At 40.0% G+C, this 25,811-nt stretch overlaps 1 protein-coding gene across 1 annotated transcript in view; it reads right to left on the bottom strand.

Moving 5' to 3' along the window:
- The window catches only part of USP31 (ubiquitin specific peptidase 31), a 62,986-nt gene that overhangs the window by 28,920 nt on the left and 8,255 nt on the right, over positions 1-25,811 (bottom strand). Inside the window, 5 exon segments of the mRNA XM_008697216.2 lie at positions 1,830-1,974; positions 4,235-4,370; positions 4,990-5,082; positions 5,174-5,262; positions 6,556-6,693. Coding sequence (XP_008695438.2) covers positions 1,830-1,974; positions 4,235-4,370; positions 4,990-5,082; positions 5,174-5,262; positions 6,556-6,693 — 601 coding nt within the window.

Genomic DNA, 25,811 nt, shown 5'->3' with positions numbered 1-25,811 from the left:
CGTCTAAACTAGGGAAATCTACAGAGATAGAGTAGAATAGTGGTTGCTTAGGACTGGGTGAGATGGGGAGATTGCAGGGAGGCGTGTGTAGGGGAGACAAAGTAGGAGCTGAGAAAGAAGCTGGAGAAATGAATTCTCAAGAGGGCAAACAGTTGGAAAGTATACAAGTACATGACATATTTGAGAAATACAGAGGAACCTAGATAGGGTACATGGGGAAGGAGAAGGAATAGAGTAAAGAGGCTGGAAAGAAAGGCAAGGACCAACCATGACGGGCCATGCATTCTTCCAAGGTGTTCAGATTTCATCTCAAAGAGGAAACACTGGCAAATCAATAAGCACATAATATGATCAGAAATGTATATCCAGGGGCGCCTGGGTGGCACAGCGGTTAAGCGTCTGCCTTCGGCTCAGGGCGTGATCCCAGCGTTATGGGATCGAGCCCCACATCAGGCTCCTCCGCTATGAGCCTGCTTCTTCCTCTCCCACTCCCCCTGCTTGTGTTCCCTCTCTCGCTGGCTGTCTCTGTCTGTGTTAAATAAATAAATAAAATCTTTAAAAAAAAAAAAAAAAGAAATGTATATCCAAATAAGTCTGGTGTCACCATGGAAAAATAATTAACAGAAGAAAGTCTAGGGGTAAAGACAGTTAGTAGAGAAGTTACTAGAAAAGCCCAGTTGAGACTGGTGTGAGCTGTACCAGCAGCGAGAGGATGAGGAAGAAAACTACACAGCGTTTAATCATTTCTGTGTGAATTTCGAGGGAGAAGTGCTTGGATCCACCTTGGGTGAAAAGAAGGATGGTGGTACCATGATTCCAGAGAAGAAATGCAGGAGGATCAGGTCTAAGAAATGCTGAGTGTTAAGACGACACAGGACTTCTAAGCAGAGATTCTAATGGACAGTTAAAAGTCAGGGTATGGAAGCAGAAGAAAAGAGGATGAGCAGGGAGGTTCAGTTCTAAAAACCATGGCAGTAGGAAGACACTGCTGAGACTAGGCTCTCCGGTCAGCAGTTCTCGAACTTTGGTGTGCACTGGAATCACCTGTGAAAAACAGCATGCTGGGCCCCACCCCCAGGGCTTCTCCTTCAGTAGGTCTGGAGTGCGGCCCAGCAGTCTACATTTCTAACCAGTTCCCAGGGGCCTCTCATTCTTTAATAATCACTGGAGTAAAGAAAAAGAACAGAAGCCCCAGAACCATGAAGAACACTAAGGCCAGGAACAAAGTTTGAGTTGCCTAGTGACTTTCAAAATCAGAAATAGCCCCCAAATCCTCCAAGCACAGGAGAGAGACAGGCTAAGTTCCAAATCACAGCCCAAACCACAGGAAAAGGAACAGCACTGTCCACAGCTATACTTCCTTTTGCTGCGTATTGATGCAAATTTTTTAAAAGCAAGGTATCAAGAAAACATTTTATAGCGAAGAGTTAGAATTTAGAAATTAAGCATGGGAGGAGGTAACAAAATGTAAAATGCAAAAAAAAAAAAAAAAAGCAACTATGGCATCATGCATTTTCCAAATGCTGTCATAAGATGCTTAAGAAGCCACTTAACTGGCACTGAAAAGGAGGGAAGATTCAGTTCTGAGCCTCAGGAGCTGCTTCAACTGCGAGCAGGAAAGATTAGAAACTAAGGAAATATCTTTGCCTGAAACAGGACTGCCTTCTTCCAGAGAAATGTTACCATAAAATTTATACCATCATAAAAATAAGTGTTATGTGTATTTTACCATAATTTTAAAAAATTATGCCATCATATAATAGACATCTCAAAGGGTAGACAGTTGTGAAACCTGCAAACTCTTATGGAAACAGATGCTAATCATTTACCTCTTTGACTGAGAATTCCTTCAGGCCTAAATATTTCTGGAGTCTCAAAGGCAAAAATGCAGTCGCTTTCATGGACTGTTTCCAGGTCGTCTGTGTCACAAAAGGAACGATGGAATCCATCATAGTACATTTCCGTTAACACAATCTAAAAATGGGAAAAATGTAAACAGTTGGATAACTGGAAAGCCAATACGAATTGATCTCCCGATTCTACCATGAGCTTCTCCAGCCCATCTGGGCTTACAGGGACTTTGAGAGGGCTCTGAAGTATGTCACAGAGCCCATACTATCTGCTTTCAGTAAAAGAATCATAGAAGCACGATATCCTCTGTAAATGTATAACATACTCTCATTTCAGAACCCTACGGCACTGAATCCAGAGTTCCTCTAAGTTTTCATGAAGAAGAGCCCCCAGGAAATGATAAAGTGTAAGGCCCTTGTCTCACAAGGGGAAGAAACTGAAGAGAGTTGGGAGACTTGCCAACGAGTATGTGACTATTCAGTCTCGCAGCAGGCACAGAGTCCACATCTGATTCTGAGACTTTCTCCTACATCAGTACCTTTTCTTCATTTCAGGTTAAAAAACGTCATACAACCACGGATTTTGTAATGGGAAAAAAAAGGAAATCAACTCAAATGTCCAACAATAGGAACTAAATATATTATAGTCCTACTGTAATTACAAAGAATGAGCCACAAATATTTACACTAACATGGAAAGATCTCTTAAATAAGAAGTAACATAAAGAATAATGTGTGTAAATGGTTCCATTTTTATAAAATAACGAATGTAGTATATGCACAGGAAAAAACAGGAGCGAATATACAACACAGTATCAGAGTTAGTAACTCTTAGTTCCAAGATACTTAGGACAAGATACTTCCACTTTCTAAGTCCTGTTTCTGAAATGGTTGTGTATTTCACAATAAAACAAAAAAAACCCACAAAAGATGGGGGGAAAAACAATGGAAACATTTAGATGCTCATTACATGCTCAGCAGCACTGTCTAGAGAAAAAGCACTGGATTGGGCATGAAGAGGTTCCAGTCCCAGCCTGCCACCAACCAGCCCTACGCTCTTGAACAAGTCACATGGTTTCTCTGGGCCTCCTTCAAATGAGGGGGTTGGAAGGGACCCCTAAAATCCCCTCTGCCAACACAAACATACTACAAGTCTGTGAGGTGAAAGAGGCCAGTGGCACATTCCACAAATAGTCCTAGAAAAATATCCCTAGCACATTTTTCTTCTGATGAGTTTAATGACCACGTTGTTTTTCTGCAGGTGAACATGCAAGATAATTTACTTTCTCTAGCAAGCTAAGGTCAAAAACAAACTTGTAATTCTATCAGCCATTTAAACCACATGCAAAAAGAACCAGAGAGCACTGGGAGCTTTAAAGATACAACCAGATCTGCCCTGGACACACACCTCAGCCTGCCTCCCTCTTTAGGTCTTTCCCCTCATCCTGAAGGGAAAAAAAGAATCAAAAAGCACTTGAGAGGAAGGAAGAATATGACCATTTTATCATCACGCCAGTACTTGGCCTATGAAAATATGAGATATTCGCTGTATTAAGGCAACACTGCTGGTTGTATTTGTTTTACTGTGGTACCAAACGAAGCCACATGAGGCCAAAGTACAAAATACCTCTATTAATCACGTGATTACACAGCAGCTTCCAGAAGCTATCTAGGGAAAAGTTATTCTACCACAGAATCATCTTTCTTAGTAAATCTAAAATAAATGTTTTTCTAAATAAATCATAATAGTGAATTGAGTAAAAACTGTATGCAAAAATGTTAAGTCACAAACAGACCAAAAGTATTTTGGGTCAATTTAAATATAACTACTTATCAAAAAATTACCCGAAAAGAGAAGGCAGAAGGGGCACAACGTTCCCTTCTCTCATCTAAATGAAGTCTCTGACCCAGCTTTAAGCAGGAAGTGAACCACACTAAGCATCTGTATGTACTATAACAGCAAGAAGATATCCATTCTTATCACCATAATGGAAAGGGGTTTTCAAGAGCCACTAGTGGAGTTTTCTAAGCTTCTCTGACGTTCAAATACCACAGGGATGCCCTTCCTATTGCCCACATAAGCATCCACAGGATAGTTTAAGAGAGGCTGAATAATTATACTTTATAAACAAAGCTGAAAGAAGGTCTTGGTGTCAAGTCACAGTTTTCCTTTTTAAAAATATATGTACAGTTAAATGAAGCATGAAAAGTTTTGAAGTACATTTTCTCCCTTTGGGTCTTGATTTTCTTTCCTCAACATAGGCACAACTGGTTTTACATTCCTATTTAACCATACTTGGCAGACGACTGTTAAAAAATTCCAGGAGAACAGAAAGCAACACTTTTTGGCTCATGTGTATAATTGGCCTGAGCAGGCTTATTACCTGATCAGTAGGGATCTTTGTTTCCATAGACACTGCTTCGCGAAGCCTGGCGACAGTCCCAGACAGAGGCACTGCCACACCAATCCTCATGCAGTGAGAACATTTCCCCTGATACACTACGGTGACATAGAGAGGCCTGTGTAGATCAAAGTCAGATCTTCTCATTAGGCACTAATTTCAACCAAAATACAGAAGCAAAACAAACCTGATCGGAAATTAACACAAAACTGAAGCTAACCCACACCTTTATTTGGAAGCCAAAGGGGGAAAAAAAAATCTCATCTGGACCTAAGTGCAACCAGAAAACAATAATCAAGGCATCTTTGGAAAAGGCAAACAAAATATAATACATCAACAGTTGACTCTGTGCTTTGTATGTTCTTCACAACAGCATTAACTCTCAGAAATTTTGAAGAACAGTTCAAATAAAGCAACTAATTAAAAGTGCAATATAAAGTCTCTGGAAAATCTAGAAGGTACTCAACAACCCTCCTCCTACCCCAAAGTATCAGCGGATGAGCAACTGAACAGACGACAACCACAGGGACTGTAAAAAGACTTGCTTGCCCCATACGCCTGCTCGCCCTGCAAACTCAGACCAGTAGACTTCTGTGAGGTTTTAACAATGCCTGTATTCAATTTAACACTAATCCCATTACTTGTCTAAATAAGTAAGGAGACCTAACAGGAGCCTACAGAGGTAAGGAATACACAGGAATGTACCGTCTTAATTTCATTAAATCTGTTCTTCTTACCTTGTGTGGGGTAGAGGAATTGGCAAAGAAATGCAGAGGAAAGGGTCAAAAGTGTTGCTCTGCTTCTGACAGTGAGGACATGTCAAAGAAGATCTTCAGAAACAAAAATGAAAGACACACACAGTAAGGTCATCTAGAGCTACGTCAAGCAGATCACATCAGAGACAATTTGATATGCTCATACCTGTACTGGGCTTGAAAAAGTTCTTGTACAAAAGTGCTACAGACAGGAAAAGATGGTCCCTCGGGCATCATATCAGTCTCTGATGGTGGCTAAAAAAAGGGAAAGTATAATTTCACAGATTAGAAGTACCAATTCTTTTTTTTTTTTAAGATTTTATTTATTTATTCGACAGAGATAGAGACAGCCAGCGAGAGAGGGAACACAAGCAGGGGGAGTGGGAGAGGAAGAAGCAGGCTCATAGCGGAGGAGCCTGATATGGGGCTCGATCTCATAACGCCGGGATCACGTCCTGAGCCGAAGGCAGACGCTTAACCGCTGTGCCACCCAGGCGCCCCTAGAAGTACCAATTCTTGATGGAAGATGAACCTCAAACAGTCACAAATGTCCTTGACTTCCTCTACAAGCTGTGCATCAGGTCCAGATGTTCCAGTGAAAAGGATGTGTTAAAGACATGGGAACGCAGCAGCCAGGACAGGGGTCACGAGGATGCATGTCACACGCTCTCCCACAGACCGTGCCTGTGCTGGTCTCTCTACCCCACCAAGGCAGTCCAGCAGTCCTTCCACAGGGTGTTCCCATCTCCCTCCAGCTCTCAAGGTCTCCCTCCGGCCTCTTCCAGGAAATAACCCCAACCACAGTGCCCACCCGCTTGAGCCCCAGCCAGCTGTGTTGCTCGCTTTGGTGCCCAGCCACTCTACTACATACTTAATTGGCCATTTCATGTTTGTCCACCTGACAATTAGTCACTGAACACCTGCTACCAGGTGCAGAGAGCCCTGCAAAGGGCATTAGGACACAAAGATAAATATGACACAGTGCCTGACCTTGAGTACATCTCAATCTGGTGGGAGTGCCAGCCGCAAGCACATTCCTATGACAGTACAGAGTGTACGGGCACAGAAGGACCTTGAATCAGACCATACCAAAATCACAGACTGAAATTTTGAGATACAGTGCAGAATTATCAAAAACTTTAAAAGTGGCAAGAGAATAGCAACTCTTTGGTCTTAATTATTTCCATTATATAAATCATTTTGCCAATTATAAACAGCTTAGCAAACTGGAATCACTAGATTGCAGTCTAAAGCTAGTCATACATACAAATATGTCCCCTCTCACTAGACTCTAAGTTCCTTAGACACAGCAACTCTCTTATCTTATGCTGCCAGCAAGCAGTAAACACAGGGAAAATCCTCTAGGTATCCCTGAATTTTATACTTACCCAGAGCTTAGTTGGTTTCACTATATTAACTAAAGGCAAACTGCGACAACCCCTCCGTGGAGGTTTGCGAGAAGAATCTACACTCACTCCATTCACTCAACCGCCACGGAGCACCCTGCTCCAGGCTCCCTGGCTGCCCCAGCGGGGTGCGCACCCTCACCTTCAGAGGAGGTTGGCCGCTCTGCTTCACAGCATGATTGAGGTCTTCGTGAACTCGGTCCAGAAGCCACAGCAGAAACTCCTGGGCGTCATGCTGGGAATTTCCCCGATACTGCAGTGCGTTCTTTGACACAATACTCTAAACAGGTAAATAAATCAGCATGAATAGTTGAGTTCCTGGCTTTAAAGATGACTATTTATAATCCCAAAGAGGGATGCAAAATCTCAAGGGTGTTAGAGCACTTCCTAGAAAGACAGCAATATAAAAACAGATGCTTAATGTAAAAACCCCACCCCCAGAAACATGTACAGAAGACTTAAATGCATCTACCTAACAATCCTACTTTGAGGAATATATCTAAAGAAACCATCAAAACAGCATGCCAAGACTTCTAAGAAAATACTCATGCATCAGGCTTTCTAATAGCAAAAAGCTGGTAATAACCTGAACATCTTAAAAATGAGAGCTAAATAAGTAACATAATATTGAATTATAAGCCCAAGTATAAAATAAACACAACTACAAAACATAAATGATTGAATAAATAAGGGGAAGAAATAAATCTTCCTTATAGAATTCCAAATAATTAATGTCAATAATTCCCTCTCAGGAGTTGGACCTTAACCCTCTACCTTCAATAGTGACTTGCTTCCAAAGACTAGAATGTGGGAAGAGGGGTGGCAGTGAAAGGTTCTCAGTTCATGGCTCTGGAGCATACGGCCTGGGTTCAAATTTCTCTCCCACCACTTGTATTTGTGAGACCTGGGCCTACTCTCTTCCAGAATAAAAGGGAGAATGGTGATTTAGTGTGGTGGTTAAGTAAGAATGCATGCACAACATTTCACATGTAAGTAAGATATAATAAGCACTTAAAAATTTCAGTTGAGTATGGAATTTGGAAGTAGGGAGGAAGAAGGGGACACAACTGCACAAAGGGAGGGCAGTGAGGAGACAAAGGCATTGATGAGGCAAGAAAATAATGAGGGTCCAAGCTAAGGCAGTGAGGACAGAAACATGAAGGAAGACCTGAGAGATTTAGGAATTTAGGCAGTAGACTCGATAGGATTTGTGACCTAATGAATGGGGACAGTGAGAAAGGAGGCATTAATGTCCCCAACATGTCATATCTGGATGATGGGCAACAGATGGTACTCTTCATCAAGACAAAATGAAAAAGGAAGTCTGGGGAAGATAACAATGATTCCCCTTTCAAATCCACTGCATTTAAAGTTTTGTGGAACCTCCAAGTGGAAGTACCTGGTAAACAAATGAAGAATACAGATCTGGGCCTCAGTGGAAGAGTGTGTGCTAAGGACAAAGATTTGGGAGTCAACAGATGAGTGGTAGCTGAAATCATGAGTATAGCTGAGATTGCCCAGGCATGGTCATGAGATCAAGCCAGAGGACAAATATATATTTGGGGGCCCTCAAAGGAGACCAAGAAAAGGCCACCGAAGACACAGCAAGAAAAGCAGAAGAACAGAGTCTCAGGAGTCAACAAGAGAAGAGGGTTATGAAGGAGAGAGTGATCAATGGCGTTAAGAACGATAAAACAGGACAAAACTAAAAACTGTCCACTGCATTTTCCAATTAAGATGATTATAGGGGAGTGCCTGGCTGGCTCAGTCGGTGGAGTGTGCAACTCTTGATCTCGGGGATTGTGGGTCTGAGTCACACGTTAGGTATAGAGATCACTTAAAAATAAAATATTAAGGGGCGCCTGGGTGGCTCAGTTGGTTAAGTTCCAACTCTTGGTTTTGGTTCAGGCCATGATCTCATGGGCAGTGGGATCGAGCCCCACATCAGACTCCACGCTCAGTGGGGAGTCTGCTTGAAGATTCTCTCCCTCTGCCCCTCCCCCCACTCACTCCCTCACACTCTCTCTAAAATAAATAATTCTTTTTAAAAATATTTTTAAAAAGAAGGGACAGATTTACAACTTGCTTATGAAGAAGAACCATCATAACCTGACGATCAATTAAATGTGAATGATAAAAAGATGATTTACAAAGATTCAAATTCAAGGAGGAAAAAATTCAAAGGGACACAAATGAGAGAGAATACTGAAGTGCCAACCGGCAAAATTTACTAATTGGATAAAGTGAGCAAAGGAAAAGAAGGACGCTGATAACAAAGTTTCAGTGACTAGAAGGATACCACTTGAATGCTATCTCAGAGAAAGGTACATGAAAGGAGAAATGGGTGTGGAGAGTCTTCATTATACTACAAAACTTCCTCCAGGGTCAGACACCTCCTGTATCATCAAATCCAGTATTTTCTTTCTTGGGCTTCACGTTCCTCAATCTCCCTGTACATTTTATACCTCACACCTTACTTCATCTTGAAATAGTTTGGCTTGTGGCCTTATGCATTTAAGAAAATCAAAGCTACAGCCATTTGGTGTGGACAGTGGGAAAATGTGAGCCACAGAAGAAAGAGAAGATTTCCCAGTAAAGAAAAAAAGACCAACAGAAGCCATCAGCACTATCAGCACCACTGATGGTGTGGCTGACTCAGGATGGAAAAGAAACATGTGACTGGTGATACTATATTAAGGGGTACAAAGAAGAAATGAGGGATGACACCAAGATTTTTAGTATCTGGTTTCGATGGATAACGAAATCAGGAACAGAGGAGGAGACTGAGGGACAGGAGAGCTTTTAACATGCTCAATCTGAGGCACCTACAGGATCCCCAGCGACGTGAAGTCTCACGCTCAGGAAAGAAATCAGAGCAGCACTCTCTTACCCTATGGGCATAGAGGAAAAAACCCAGGGAACATCTAATGCGAAAAGGAGGTAACTAGATTCTTGAGGAAGGATGGCACAGAAGGGACAAGTCACAATAAAGAAGCGAAAGCAGATCAGAGCAGCCAGAAGAGTCAGAGAGAAGGAAGCAGCGACACAAACAACTGCGGGAAAGTCAAGTAAGACGGGCACGGAGACAGTCCTGTGGAACAGCAAGTTTAGAAGCCAACAGCGCAGCTTCAGTGAAGCAGAATATTGACCAGAGACGGTGAGAGAGAAGAAAAGGTAAGGAAATTGAATGACCGCAAGAAGACCACCCTTCATATGCAAGAGGCTCGTTTATAGAAGGAAGAAAGGAGGAAAGATGCTCTGCCTGGTGGGAGACTTATAGGGAAGAGGGACTCACATACTGAGGGGAAGGAGCCAACGGAAGGGAGACACCTGCAGAAAGAGCACTCTTCAGTGAGGGGCAAAGGGGGGGATTCAGAAAAGAGGTAGAGAAGTGCCTTCAACAGGAGGTGGGAGAGACGGAAGAGAAGGAGATAAAGATAGTTATGGATTCAGAAGTTATAGACAGGAAGGCAGGGAACCTTTGTTTTTGTTAGTTGTTTTGGGTTGTTCCTTTTGGGGAAGAAGCACATGACAGCTGCCAAGAGGAAGTCTCAGGTGTGGCAAAGCTAATGACAAATCTCACGGCATATGGTTGCGGCACACAAACCGCCTGAAGCCTGGCAAGCGTCTGGTTTAGGAACCCTCTCTTGTATTTACTCCCAGTGGGGGTGGAGAGTTCTCCGCATACACATGTTCCTAAGAAACAAGTTAGCCGAAATCAAGCTCTCCATTATGTGTCACAGCGGATAGCTCACGCAGCGTCCATCAAATGTCAGAGTGGAGACAATACACAATTCTTTATCAAGACTGCATTAAATCTGATTTATGATTCCTGCCACTATCGCTTCAACTCATCTAAGCACTTATCCCCCCAATCACTGTGTACAAAGTGCTGTGCAGAGGCTGCTCAACAAGATTTTTGTTGGGCACGACTCAACAGGCAACAGGACTTCCACAACCTCTGTAACTAGGGCAAAAACTGCTCCAGGTCAACCCCACCCTAAATCACCTCATCACAACTAAAGGACGCTTTACAGGAAACCTCCCTGAACACATACAAACACAAAGGCTCTTTTTTCTGCCCCTTTTTCCTCCTTCACAATGGTGACTTTTTCCCACTGCGGAGACCCAAGGGACTATTTATTTTACTTCTTACCAAGACAAGACAAAACACAGAATAATCTAATAACCATTCTTTAATACATGTTACAGAAGAAAGAAAAATAGTGGGAGTCAAGAAGGAAAAAATAGTGGGAATCAGAAAACTGGGCCCATAAAAAAATAAAAATAAATATAAATAAATTTAAAAAAAGAAATCTGGGCCCAATCTCTGGCTCTGCCACAAACCACTGGTTATCTTAGGTAACTCACGGAACCTGTGATTTCTGGTTTATAAAGCAAAGCCGTTGAGTTGGCCATCAAGGACACTCCTAGCATCCCAAATCTTCCCCCAAGCTCTTTCACTAGAGTCCCAACAAGTGATTTGATTTTTGCTTTGGGCCTCATCTGACATTGCTTTGGTTTGCCTTTTATAACTTTTTACATAATTAAACCTTAGTTTATTTTTATTTATGTCCTAAAATCAATCCTTCTGTATTTTTGCAGTTTAAAAAAAAGTTATCACTGGAATATGTCATCTATAAATAGGAGTTTTGCTACAATCTGAGAAATTATTCGTCACTTCTATGAAAAATGGAATATGAGCCTTCTAAAAATAAACCTTACATACTAATGTCCATTTTATACTATGTGGGTGTGGTGTTTGGAAAAAGATTAATCTATTGGTTTAAATCATATACATCCTACTATAAATAAATTTGACCATCACTCTAATTTTCCCTTCAGTTAGGATGATCCTTAATATCCAGTTACTAAACAATAAAGTAAAAGTCAAACAAATCTGTAAAGCTTTCAAATTTCATAAAACTTCTCTTTACCCTTCAAATAAAATCTTAAGGCCTAGATCTACAGAAAACTTTTTTCCCCTTATAAAGAAAAAGGGGGGAACAAAAAGGAGTTGGAAGCATGGCCCTGAAAAGAAAAAGAATGAAGTCTATCCAACTGGCATGGTAATACCAGACACGAAGTTCTTTCTTTCCATAGCACCCTAGTACAGAAGCAGCAGAATCCTGGGCTCTAGGGAAAAGACAGAAACCGGTTCAAGACACATTTTTACCCAATCCCAGGAAGAAGGCAACAAAGCAATGGCTATTAATTATCTCCTCCTACAGGGAATGGACATGGCGGTATTGATTTGATCAGGAGCTGGGTTACTCTTTCAGGGAAAAGGTAGCTTGCCAAAACTTACCAAACCAAATTAGCACCCACTTGCCTTGATTCTATGCCAGAAGAAACATAGAATTTATTTCCAATGATTCTGGGTAAGAAGCAGAACCTGGGAGGACAATAGTACTTAAATTTTAAGAGAAAGATGAAATGTGAAGAGCTGAGTTCATAGATGGCATCTAAAAGTGAAATTTGGTTTCTGGACTGTATTGGAAAGAACAGAATAAGAACACTTGTCCTGAGAAACGTTTCATCTTTTGAATCTGCCTTTAGCGACAACTACTAAGTTGATGAAGAATAAACTAAAACATAAGGGATGAAATTGGTACAAATGGATGAATACTGTAAAACCAGATATGACCCATGAAAAATGGTGTTCCATACCAGGGTATAGTATGCAGCCATGTTCAAACAGGGTTCTCTTGAGTCCTTCATCCATTCTTTCCTCCTCATCTTCCCCTCTGGTGGGGAAGTCTTCACATAACACAAGTTAGGCTGAGAGGCCCTTGGTATTAGCCAGCCGTGGCAACAATGGGCTCATGAAAGAAACTATAAGGCCTCCAGACTTGCACACATATTTGCCCTATGACTGGAATGCCCTCTACTCCCATCCCTCAAATGCACTCCCTCACTCTCCTTCCTTGGTAGGACAGAGCTGGGAGCTGGGTAGGAGAGGAGAGAGATAATAAAGGAGACAAAAGGAAAGGAGCTTCCATCCAAGACAGAAAGACAACTCAATGAGAATAGTAGAGAGTGCCACACAGAGCCTGTTCATGTGTTCGCATTTGGCCACAAGGGAAAGGGAGTTACTACAGAAGGACCTAACATAAGTAACTTAAGTATAGATGTCCCTTGTATCCAAGTTTTCATGATCCAAACTCAGGAACTGAATAGATTTGGACAGCAAAGTATATATGCATTGTTAAAAGAGTAGATTTGGATATTAAACAAACTTGCATATACCACAAAGACTTGGTAGCAGGGACTCACTGCTGAAATAGAGACTAGGAAAGGGTATATACATCTTATATAAAAGAGAAAGTTTTAATAAGAGTGTTGAGAAGAGTATTGCATTTCAAAAAATTACAACTAAGGGGGAAGTAGGGTCAAGAGCATTAGAGCCGGGATGAAAGGGAGAAATACAAAAAAGAACATACCCCAAGTGGTTCAGACAGATGAACAATGAGCAAATATTTCACAACAGATCATAAAACTATATAGATAGAAAGTATGGCAGCAAGAGAAGACCCCCAAGTACATAAACAGCGGTTGGAAGTTTCCACTAGAAATGCAATAGAAATAGAAAGACTGGATTCTGAATACCTGGATTCAAATCCTCTTTCCACCACCTTTTACTTCATGTGTGTTTTCTCTGAGCATCAGCTATCTTTTCTGCAAAATGGGGATGAGAATACTTTTCTAAAAGAATTGCTGTGAAGCTTTAATAAGATTTATTTTACAAACTCTATAAAACTATTTTCATAAAAAACGCTTCTATAAAAGCATTTTATAAACTCTAAAACTCTACACAGCTTCTGTTATTTAAGTTCGAAAAGTCAAGAAAAAAGAAAGGAATTATCCTATACGAGCCTGGAAAATGTCATCGAGAAAGAAAAGAAAATATCTAAAGCATTGGCTCTTAACACTTGGCTGCACACTAGAATCATCTAGGGAAATTAAAAAAACAAAAACAAAAACCACAAACTGGGAGCAGCCCAGAGATGCTGATTTAATTATCTACAGTGGGACCTGATCATTGTTAACCTTTTTCAAGTGTGATTTAAAAAAATAATAATTCTATTTCTAATGTGAAGCCAAGACAGAAAGAACATGGCCACCCTGGAAAAGCTCTGAAGTTTCACTTCCAAAAGCACTAAAACTCATGGGTGGCTCTTTTGTCATAACTGTATTATATCATACGTTACACTGTATTTTATTCATATCACCAGAACACATAACCTCATATCTGCCTCTGCCATTAGACAGTGATCTGGAATGTCTTATTCAATATTATTTCCCCAATACCTAGCAAATACAATACTTGAAACAAACAGTAACAATAATGACAGCTAATAACTGAGTGCTTATGATGTATCAGGCATTATACTAATTGTTTATAGGTGTTATTTCCTATAAAATTAACCCCCAGAAGTTCCTTATGTTGTTAAGTATTATCATTATTTACAGACAAAAAAAACTTGGGCTCAGAAAAGGGAAGTAACTTGCCCGAAGTTACCTCTATTCTTCAACCTCCTCTGATTAAAACAGCCTTAAAACATTTTTGTCCAAAATCCTTCAAGAAATGATTTTTTTTTTCTTACGTGACTCAGGATCATACAGGGCTTGATCATTCGGAATGTCACTTCTCAATGTGGACATAAAACATGTGTTGGAGATTGAACTACAGCTCTACCAAGCCTGAGGCTTCTGGGAGCTTATTTGCTTTTAAATAAATCCTTGTTAATGAGTGTTTGTTTTGTTGTAATTTGCATTTTTCCTATGACTGAAATATGGCCCAGAAACAAAAAAATGGGAGTTTATCTAACCGAGATGTTATTATTTGAAGAGTAAGGAGGAATTTGGACTATGTTAGAAGATCGAGTTGCAGAATGTGAAGGAGAACCATGTCCTGCCTGAGTGACCCGGGACGCTGGAGAGAGCAAACAAGACAGAGACAACAATCTGTCTGGCTCTGGAGAACTACATCTGTCTCTCATCAGCAAATGTAAAGGCGGGTGCTCTTCACCTTACAATGCTCAAGCTGCTCTGCTGGTGGCGCTGAATTCCGATCCCGTCCATCCTTCCCAGCACACCCGATGTGGCCAAGCCTTGCTGACTCCAAGGTTAAAGTCAGCTCAGGTCACCAAAATGTGTTTATGTATCTAATCAAGTAACTTAAGTAAATCAAAAGTATCTTCTTTTTTGGTCTCTTCGTCATTATCCAACACAGTCGTCATTATCCAACACAGTCTAAGATTCTTCCCAACTATAATAAAGCAAGGTTTTTAGAAGTTTTTTTTTTTTTTAAGGAGGAAAATTTGACTAACAACACAGTCAAAAAACTATAATAAAGCAAGGTTTTTAGAAGTTTTTTTTTTTTTTAAGGAGGAAAATTTGACTAACAACACAGTCAAAAAAGCAAATGTTGAGTCCTGATTTAGCTAAAAGGACTCATTGGAAGTGTAATAATCTTCAACAGTTAAAAGTCAAAACAGAGACCTTGAAGTCTCCTCTACTTGCTAGATGAGATGCTGCTTGATTCATGAATTATTTATTTAATAAAGATCTTTAAATTTTTTTTTAAAAAAGTCAAAACAGAAAAACTAGAAAAGCTATCTAAATATCTATAAAATTATTATATATTCCTACCATGGAACAAATATTTAAATTTTAGAAAACATGGAGAAATTAATACACAATACAATTAAGCAGAAAGAAGATACAAAACCACACATAAACATAATTTCAAACTTCTGAAGTACATTTTAAAAGACCCTTTTGTCTTTTATCCTTCTAAATATACCCCGAAACATTAACAGTCATTGCCTCAGAGTGGCAAGTTTTAGGTGAGTTATCCCTTTCTTCTTTATACGTTTCCATATTTCCCATGTTTTCTAAAATGAATTTGTTGTAACAATGACCAAGCGGTACTTAAGGGGATCTTATGAGAGCACACCCTCGTATACTGGCCAGGGAACCCAAATCTTCTGCACAGAAGATGGGGCTGGCAAAACAAAGAAATGTACCTTATTTGTAGTTGAGGCTTTGGCCCCAAATCCTAGTGAGTCGGACCGCATGATGCTGAGAATTTCTTTTTCCTCCACTAGACAGACCTAAGAAGCTCAAATCAAAGTTTTCTGCCTACAGTAATCCTAAACCCAAACCTATACCAACCTTTGAATCTTACCACTGGAGGAAAAAGGGGACTGCAGCTAGCATCAAAGAAAAATGGAGGACAGAAAAAAAAAGAGTTTATGCCTACAGACACCCACCAGGGGCCTTTCTAAGCCACCCTGTCTTGCCAAGTAGGAGGCAAAAGCTTAGCCCTAGGAAGAAGAAAAAAACCCAAAGTCAGCTTCCTGATCAAGTAGAATGAAGCAGAGGAAGAAAACAGAATTGGCTTATAAATTCAGCATGTGGCACTACTCACTGGCACAGTGGCCAAAGTTCTTAGTTGAGAGTGTGAGGAACAGGGTGAGAAAGACAAGCAGTGGGGGGATGCATAAGGTCAAGCCTTGAACTATCCCAAAGCCAAACATGCATATATTTCTTCTATTATCTGTGTGTGTGTGCATGTGTGATTATACACAAAGAGACAAAGTATGCATCCTCTTGATTCTGAATGTATTGGTATTTGATGAAAAACATGTCTAAAATGTTTTTGACTAAACAGCCAATTTTATAAAGGGATCCAAAATATTCTGGAAATAATTTTGCTTTGAACCATTATTGTTACTACATTTTGATACCTGAAACATCAACTAGTAGTAACCAAGAGGTATCATTCATAAGCAGATCCAGCAAGTTTCACTACAAATTATGTGTTCATATCGCCATAAACCTGGAGTGCCATAAACCCGATAAATCTTAGCTGGCTGAGGATGCCTTCAAGTCATGGGCCTGCCATATCGCCTCTCTACACCCAACACTGTGTGCCTGACAGTCCAGCAGGGCTGACTCCTGAGCCACACACAGGTACGGTCTCCAAATCAATCCTGGCCTCTGCCAGTTCTTTCACCCCTCACCACAAAAATAAGATCACATAAAAATCAGCACAAGGTGCTCGTCCTGGCTCCAACCTTTTCCTAGCAAACTACAGTTTAGAACCTTCCCAGCCTCAGCCTGGTCTGGACTGACCAATTCTAGTTGGTTCAGGCCTTGGTCATCCGCCTGTAGAAGGTGAAGGCTAAATGGAAGAGTGTGTGAATACACAGAAAACAAAGGGAAGTCTGTGAAATCAAAACAGGGTATTTCCCTAACTTATCAAAATGTTACTTTCATATGGGCATACTTCCACCTTATTTTTTTTTAAAGATTTTATTTATTTATTTGACAGAGAGAGACGGCGAGAGAGGGAACACAAGCAAGGGGAGTGTGAGAGGGAGAAAAAGGCTTCCCGCTGAGCAGGGAGCCCCATGCGGGGCTCGATCCCAGGACCCTGGGATCATGACCTGAGCCGAAGGTAGACGCTTAACAACTGAGCCACCCAGGGGCCCCTATACTTCCACTTTAAAGAAGAGACAAGCCATCCTACCTCGCTAGTTATCAAAGACATGCAAATTAAAACAACAAAATGCTACTTTCCACTTACGTAAAGATTTCTATTTTGCAACAGTGGGGTACAACAGACATTCTTACACACTGCTAATGTCACAATCCTGTAAAATAAGGTTCACAATGTGACGTAAGGACCTTCGAAATAGACAGCCACCGAACCAGGAATTTCACTTCTATATATCCTAAAGAAATAATCAAAGTCACTGTATTTTTCTTACTGATTTTAAGAATTCATATATGTAATGAACAATAACCATTTTCTGCTCCTAAAAAAAAGTGAAAGATATATGTAAAAAATACTCATCACAACCAGAATAGGTCATCATATACCTTCATACAATGATCTAAAGAGTTTTTGTGACAAAAATTAATCATAATACAATATAAAATGAAAATCACATAATGCAAAACTGTACATACAGTTTGATACCAATTACGTTAAATTATGTTAAAACACACACGGAAGGGAGAAAAAACAAGGAATAGCATGGAGCACGTAAGGAGAAGGAAGGGAAAAATGAAGGGGGGAATACAGAGGCAGAGATGAACCACGAAACTTTATGGACTCTAAGAAACAAACTGAGGGTTTCGGGGGGGGGGGGTGGGTTAGGCCGGTGATGGGTATTAAGAGGGCACATATTGCAATGAGCACTGGGTGTTATACACAAACAATGCATCATTGAACACTACATCAAAAACTAATGAAGTACTGTATGGTGACTAACGTAACATAATAATAATAAAAAAAGAAAGTAATATGCCAAACAACTTCTATACATTTTCAATTTTCCTCTTTCAACTTTTACATATTTTCTAGGTTTTCCACAATAACTTAGATAATATTCTTATCAAAATAGATTTTATCTCATAATGAACTTTAGCAAAAGAATCCAGACACAAAAAGAATATACACTTAATGCAAATCAAAACCACAATGAGGGGGTGCCTGGCTGGCTCAGTCAGTGGAGCATGCGACTCAATCTCAGGGATTGTGATTTCAAGCCCCATGTCAGGGGTAGAGTTTACCTAAAAGAAAAGATGCCACTTAAAAAAACAAACCACAATGAGATACTACTTCACATCCGCTAGGATGGCTTTAATATAAGACAGACAATAACAAGTGTCCGCAAGAATGTAGAGAAACTGGAGCTTTCATGCATTGCTGATGGGACTATAAAATGGTGCAGCTACTGTGCAAAACAGTTGGACAATTGCTCGAAAGGTTAAACATGGAGTCACAATATGACCAACAATTCCACTCCTAGGCATATACCCAAAAGAAATGAAAACATACGTCCACACAAAAATGTGTGCATGAACGTTCAGAGCAGCATTATTCATAACAGCCAAAAAGTAGAAACAACCCAAATATTCATTAATGGGTGAATGGATAAACAAAACGTGGTATATTCATGTAATGGAGTATTTTTTCGACCATAAAAAGGAATGAAGTATAATGATGAACCCTGAAAACACATGCTAAGTGAAAGAAGCCAGATGCAAAAAACCACATGTTGCAGGATTCCATTTATACAACAGGCAAATCTATAGAAACAGAAAGTAGATTAGTAGACACCCAGGGCTGGGAGGCTGGGGGTAAATGAGGAGTGACTGCAATTAGGAATGGGGTTTCTTCGAGGGAATAATAAAAACGTTCTAAAACTAACTGTGGTTACGGTTGCACAATTCTGTGAATATACTAAAAACCATAGAATTGTACACTTTAAATGGGTGAATTATATGATAATGTAAGTTATATCTCAATAAAGCTGTGTTGTTGTTTTTAAGTAGGCTCCACACCCAACATGGGGCTCGAACTCACGACACTGAGATCAAGAGTCGCATACTCTACTGACTGAGCCAGCCAGGCACCTCAGTAAAGGTGTTTTTAAAAAGAATATATACTTTATTATTTCACTCACAATAAAACTCCTGAACAGGCAAAGCCTGTTAGAGGTGTTAGAGGTCAAAAGAATGGTTCCCTTGGGGAGGAGGGACAGGGGAAACTTGGGGAAGGAGCTTCTGGAGTGCCAGTGATGTTCCGCTTCTTGATCTTTTTGATACATTATCACTTTAGGATAATTCACCAAGCTGTACACTAACGATGTATGCATTTTTCTGTATGTATGCCATACTTCATTAAAAAGTTAAAAATAATTAGGGGGGCCTGAGTGACTCAGTCAGTTGAGTGTCTGACTTTGGCTCAGGTCATGATCTCCGGGTCCTGGGACTGAGCCCCACATCAGGCTCCTCACTCAGCAGGGTGAGCTGCATCAAAGGTGAGCTACAAGACAATTAGAGTTGCAAGGCTATCGCTGCCCCCACTCTCTCTCTCTCTCTCTCTCTCTCAAATAAAATCTTTTATTTATTTTTTTTTAAGATTTGTATTTATTTGAGAGAGAGAAAGAAAGAGACAGCATGAGCGGGGGGTAGGGGTACAGAGGGAGGAGACTCCCGGCTAAGCAGGGAGCCCCATGCGGGACTTGATTCCAGGACTCTCGGATCATGATCTGAGCCAAAAGCAGATGCTTAACCAACTGAGCCATCCAGGCACCCCATAAATAAAATCTTTTTCAAAAAAGTTTTAAAAAGTTAGTTGACTTCAAAAAGGAAAAACACTAAAGTTTCTTAATTTAGCCAGACAATCAGGCCCTAACTCAGTTTATTTAGTCTTATTTAGAGCTGACTGTATTTGTCTGGTTACTTAACTAGAAGCAGATTAAAAACTGCAAAAGACAGGAATGAGGAAGCAGGCGGTATATAGGCTCCCAGGATAAAGCAAAACTGGATAAAGCAAGAGAAAACTAAGGAAGGACCATGAAGAAAGATGGTAGGAAGCAAGAGAGAGCATTACAAAAAAGCAGAAATAAGAATTCAAACGACACAGCACCCAGCACCACTCGTTATATCCCACAGGACTTACAATCCCAGTAGCCCCAAAGAAACCTCCACTGTACAGAAAAACACAGTAGATTATGCTCACAGTAGTCTAAAACTCACCAAGGACAGATTAAAATATATCCAGGATTTTCTCCTAGGAAATTAAGTGTGTAAAATACTCTATCAGGTCAACTATTAAATAATAAAGTTAAAAATTTAAAGACCTGATGCTTGAACAAATAATTATCTAGGAAATAACTTACATAAAAGACTTATTCCCCCAAAAGGCCAGATGAATGGGCTAATATTGTGTTACTCAAAAAGATCGTAAAGTGACTACACAAGGGCACACAATACATCATCCTGAAAAGTACCCTCCGGGGGCAGATACCCCAGTTGAGCCATCCAGCTCTGTAACACTGGAGATTTAAATACCACCCCTTCAAAAACAATCTACAATTCAAGGGGTCAAAACCTACAGCACACATGCATCAAAGGTGAGCTACAAGACAATTAGAGTTGCAAGGCCAGACCCGGAGAAAATTTTGAGGTGGAACACATTTCTCTTCAGCACTTGACTACAGTGGCGTTTTGCAGGATCCTCCATGTCTTCTTCCTACCAAGCTCCCCTTCCTATGTCCCAGGCTTGCTCTTGCAGGCTGGGCTTGTGGATGTGTGAGATGGCTGGTTGGTTTTTCCTGCTAAAATGTTCCCATCGTTAAAGGAACCAGTGGTTGTCAAACATAGTGATGTGCGAAGCTGGCCTCATACGGCAATGAAAAGGAAAATAAGGAAACTGAGGCCCAGTGATCACTCACTAAATTCAAAACTCATGGGTTCAGATTTTCAAAAGAGAAGGAGCAGACCTGCACCCTGGCTGCCCTCACCCTCCTCCTAGCATGATCCTCTGATGCTGACAGCCTGAAGCCTGAGACAGAATCAGGAATCACCAGGAAGCCGGTGTGGGCAGTTACAACAGCTTACTCAGCTGCCTGGCATCACAACAGGGCCTCAACGGGTAACAACCAACAGGTCTCCAACCTAACCAACCCTTCTTCCTGCTGGATAGATGATAACGAGCTACCAATGCTCCTCTCTCTCTCTCCCACCTGCAGGGAAATGAGGCTACTTTCCTCTCTTTCCTTCCTGTCACTATTAAAATCCTGGTATGATTAACTAGTAGCTATTTCCCATGACCTACTGCTTTTAAAGGAGTTTGTCTTTTCTTTAGCATTTCTAGTTTATTCTAACTCTCATGGAATAAAGGCTGTAAAATGAGGGAGATTTACCAAGTTGTCACTATACTACTAAAAAGGGACTCTTATTTTAGAGTAAGATTAAAGAATGTTCCAAGTTAATTTATAATTACAGGGAGCACCTCTGGTCAGGAGAAGTTCTATTATTCTTCTCCAGCTACAGAGAGCTCTGGACCTCAAATAAAAGGTTGAATCCCCTTCCCTACAGTTTAAACACAAGGCTTTCTCTGCCTCCCTCATTGCTTAAAGTAAAGCAGATACAGAAGTTAGGTCCCTGCCCATTCATTCACTCATAAACATGCATACACAGGACAGGACCAGTTATTACGGGAAATTTAGAGATTCCCAGAAATAAAAGTCTGTAGAAATGCTTTGGTTTCTTCATCTGTAAGATGGAAATAATAATTTATGTATCTACTTTACACTGTTATAAGAAATAAAAAATAATAATCCACTGTGCAGGGCATGTGGTAAGCACTCATATGTCAGCTATAGGAAAAAGCAAGATGGTGAAATTCCATACAATGTGCTACCATTTACCTAAATAAGAAAAAATAGGAATACACACACAAAAATATACACACAAACACATAAAGCAAGAGAAAACTACTTTGCTTATATTAAAACAATGAAAGAATAAACCATAAAATCTAGGGAGAAAGAGAATAGGGTGGCAGGATCAAAGATAAACTAGACTTCTTTGAATAGATCTTATGCTGTACATTTGACTTCATGCCATGTATTTTTTACATAATTATGCAACAAAATTAAATTTTAAAAAGCAATCGCTCAAAAATCAAAAGCAAAAAGAAACAAATGAATTTAATTAAGTATCCAGTTGATGACAAAGTCCAAATGACTTTAAAACATAGTAATTTTACTCTACAGGGCCTAGTAGGCCATGTTCTACGGCGGGGGAGGGGGGGTATCTTAAATATTTTTCAAATATTTGTATGTTGGTGGTAGTATTGGGATCATTATCCTGAGACTTACGAGTGCATTGTGAGATAATGCAAATGAGAATTTACATCACTGCTGGGAACAGGATTTTCAGCATAGGAGAAAGGAGAAACAGATACAAGACCAATGAGTTAAATAAAAACCCTGAAATCCTGAATGGGATATGATTTCATGATTTATTACTTCTTTAAAAGAAGTTACATACCTCCTAGCTCTGTCTACTTAGAAGACACAGACGTCACGTGCACCCCTAGTGCCCAGACTATGACCTCTCAGTGCCATTTGCCAATAAAAGGCAACCAGGGCTCCTTAAAGAAATGAGCGATCCCAGATCCTGGCAGGAAATCTGCCAAGATGAGCCTGGAATATCTTCCCTGGATTCTGATTTGACATCACAGACTACTAATATTATGTCAAAAGGACTTAGGAGTCTACTTCTCCTACTGGCCAGAAATGGCACAATTTGAGCATCAATAAGGTTAATAACTGTAACTGAAACACATCAGATACACATCAAAAAGCTCACTAACCATATCTGGAAATTAAGACATTATTTTGAGGGGCACATGGGTGGCTCAGTCTGTTAAGCGTCTGCCTGCGGCTCAGGTCATGATCCCAGGGTCCTGGGATCAAGCCCCGCCTCGGGCTCCCTGCTAAGCAGGGAGCCTGCTTCTCCCTCTCCTGTTCCTCTCTGCTTGTGTGCACTCGTTCTCTCTCCCTTTCTCTCAAATAAATAAATAAAGTCTTTTTAAAAAATTATTCTGAAAACCAAAAATAAAGGGGGGAAAAACCTCAAGCATTTATGTTGCCTTTCTTCTCCAAATTTACTTTGAGGTACATAATTGGTGAGGGCAAGAGTCTCTACAGAAGTGTTCTAACTAATAAGAATGTTAAAGTTATATCATCACCATTTTCAACCCTTAATGAACTAATAATGGATCAAGGAATAATCATCAATGTCTACTAACATAGCAAGACACACGACCAGACATTATAGGCTTTCTGATGAAAGTTTACAACACTAACTACCAAAAAAAGAAAGGGGGGGAAGTTACAAAAAAAAAAAAAAAAAAAAAAAAAACTCAACCCCGAATCTCATTAAGACTCTAAATCTATCATTTTACAGGAAATATGGGAACAGTACATTTTAATTGAAACTACAGGAATACAACAGGCAAAATCAGACTCTGAGAAGCACTACAGTAGTGCTCTTCAAAATACGATCCATGGACAGGTGCCCATCTGCAAACTTTTTGTCACCAGTCCATGACCAGGTAAGTAGAGAAATTGGGAGCAGGCATTTAGAAACATTTAGAGCAAATTAACAGTGGTTTTATGTCTACCGAGTCTAAATTTTACTGGGGCTGGTTTTATGTATGCTTTTTACTTCATTTTTCTGGAAAAGCTTAAATGCCAAGCTAAGAAATTTATACTGTGTGTTGTATATAAAAGAAAAAGTAAAAGCAATTTTTAAGAAGAGAAATAATGTAATCACGGGTAAACTTTAGGATTAGTCTGGCAGCAATACTGTCCACCGGAAGAGACAGTGTTTAGAAATGAGGAAGGGTACTTGGGGGCCACAGACTTAGAATGACTGCTTTCATTTTCACCACCTGCTTTTTACTGAATAGTTAACTAAGTATAACTTTCTATACTAAACCTTTATTTATATCTTCTTATTTAATCCTCATAAAAACCATGTGAGGCTCTGCTACTTACTAGCACTGAACTCGATATCCTAATTTCAAAAATGGAATAACAATGCCTCTTTCAGAGGGCTGTAGTGAAAATTTAATGAAAAAATTTATGTGAATGTACAGCTGACCCTTGAACAATGTGGAAGTTAGGGGCACTGACCTCTACACAGTCGAAAATCTGTGTGTAACTCTGGACTCCCCAAAAACTTAACTACTAATAGTGACAACCCCGAGTGATCACTTTTTATTGCAATATACAACTTCCTGGACAGACTAACCGCTCACACAGAGAAGATCGAGTCACCTAGCATTATAAGCGGATCCTCACAGCACTCAAGCTCACCGCAAGACCAACAGGAGGTGGCCATGAAAATCCCACAGCAGTACAGCACGTCCTACAGTTAATTTCACGCAGTTATGATTTAATACTGCATCTTTAAACTTGTTCACATTTGACTGTAAATTGTGCCATGTACAGTCTGTGTGTGCTTAAGTTTTGATAAATTTTAATTTTTTATAATAGGTTTGTGTATATTTTATGGTAGTAAATATTAATATAGACTAGTAGCTGCATACATTTCATGCATTCATGACATACCTAACTTCCACTTAATTTTTTCGATATTTCTAGGCTACACAGTTCATTAGAAAGTTTCTTTTAATTGCCACAAATCTTCAAAAAAATTTCATATATATATATATTTTTTTTTTAATTTCACATATAGGTGGACCCGCACAGTTCAAACCAGTGTTGTTCAAGAATCAACTGGACTTTGTAAATGATCTGGCTCCACACAAATAAATGGTATTTTCATTATTATGATTATTGTTTCTTAAATCTCCTGAGAATCAGACAGTTCTGCCTTGCTTTTAAAGATTAGAATACCGGGATGCCTGGGTGCCTCAGTTGGTTAAGCATCTGCCTTCTGCTCAGGTCACGATCCCAGGGTCCTAGGATAGAGTCCTGCATCGGACTACCTGATCAGTGGCGAGCCTGCTTCTCCCTTTGCCTGCAGCTCTCCCTGCTTGTGCTCTCTCTCTCTGACAAATAAATAAAATCTTTGTTTTATAAAAAAAATAAATATTCATAAAAGAAATAAATACAGATTAGAATACCAAGGGCACCTGGCTGGCTCAGAAGCGCACATGACTCTTGATCTTAGGGTCGTGAGTTCAAGCCCCACGTTGGGTATAGAGATTACAAACGAGGAAGGAAGGAAGGAAGGAAGGAAGGAAGGAAGGAAGGAAGGAAGGAAGGAAGGAAGGAAGATAGAATACCAAGAATTAAAGTAAAAGAATTTACTAAGCTGGTGATGGCGCTTACAAAGGCTCCTAATAGTAGAAGCAACAAAGGCATTTCTTGACCAGTCCCATGAAATCTTCTAAAGCGTGAACTGTTTGTTTGTGGACACATTGTTTGCTACCATCCAAGCTCAACAACCGGAGGGAAGAAGCAACAGATGTTCAGTGACTGGCCAATTCCTCTAGGAACTGCCACAGTCCAGGGCATCAAACAATGATTTCTAAATGGAGAAAGATCACAGTCAGATGAAAGACAAGATATCTCGATGTGCTCAACTGCAAAAATGTTGTTTGTTAAACATAAAAGGTCATTTGAGGAACAGCCAACAAACAATTAATCAGCAGAGCAAACAAGAATATTTTTGAGGGAAAAAGCTACAGAAGACAGAACTTCAAATCACTCAGCTTTCAATGATTTCTTTTCCACTATTATATATAAAAGGTTTTTTTGTGGAAACCATGAGGTCATTGTTTTGCAGAGTCTTTACTATAGGAAACAGCTGTGGAGAACTACACAAACAGTGAACACTGCCCTATTTAGTAGCCCCTCATTGTGACAAGTGTATAGACGGGGACAGGAAAAATCCATCAAACCACACTCTAATAACAAAAGAGGCAGAGTCAAACTAAAAACTTTACGCCACACAAAGGGAGACAACAAACCAATTCAGGATAAGCACCTGTATTATTGCATCTGTATCTTGACTTAAGAGATAATTCCAAGAGCAGCTGCTTTCTGC

The sequence above is a fragment of the Ursus maritimus genome, unplaced genomic scaffold (genome assembly GCF_017311325.1).
Source record: "Ursus maritimus isolate PB19 unplaced genomic scaffold, ASM1731132v1 scaffold_2, whole genome shotgun sequence".
In the NCBI taxonomy this organism is placed as follows: Eukaryota; Metazoa; Chordata; class Mammalia; order Carnivora; family Ursidae; genus Ursus; species Ursus maritimus.
Note: the sequence above shows the minus strand (reverse complement) of the source record. Positions and strands in the feature narration are given on the sequence as shown.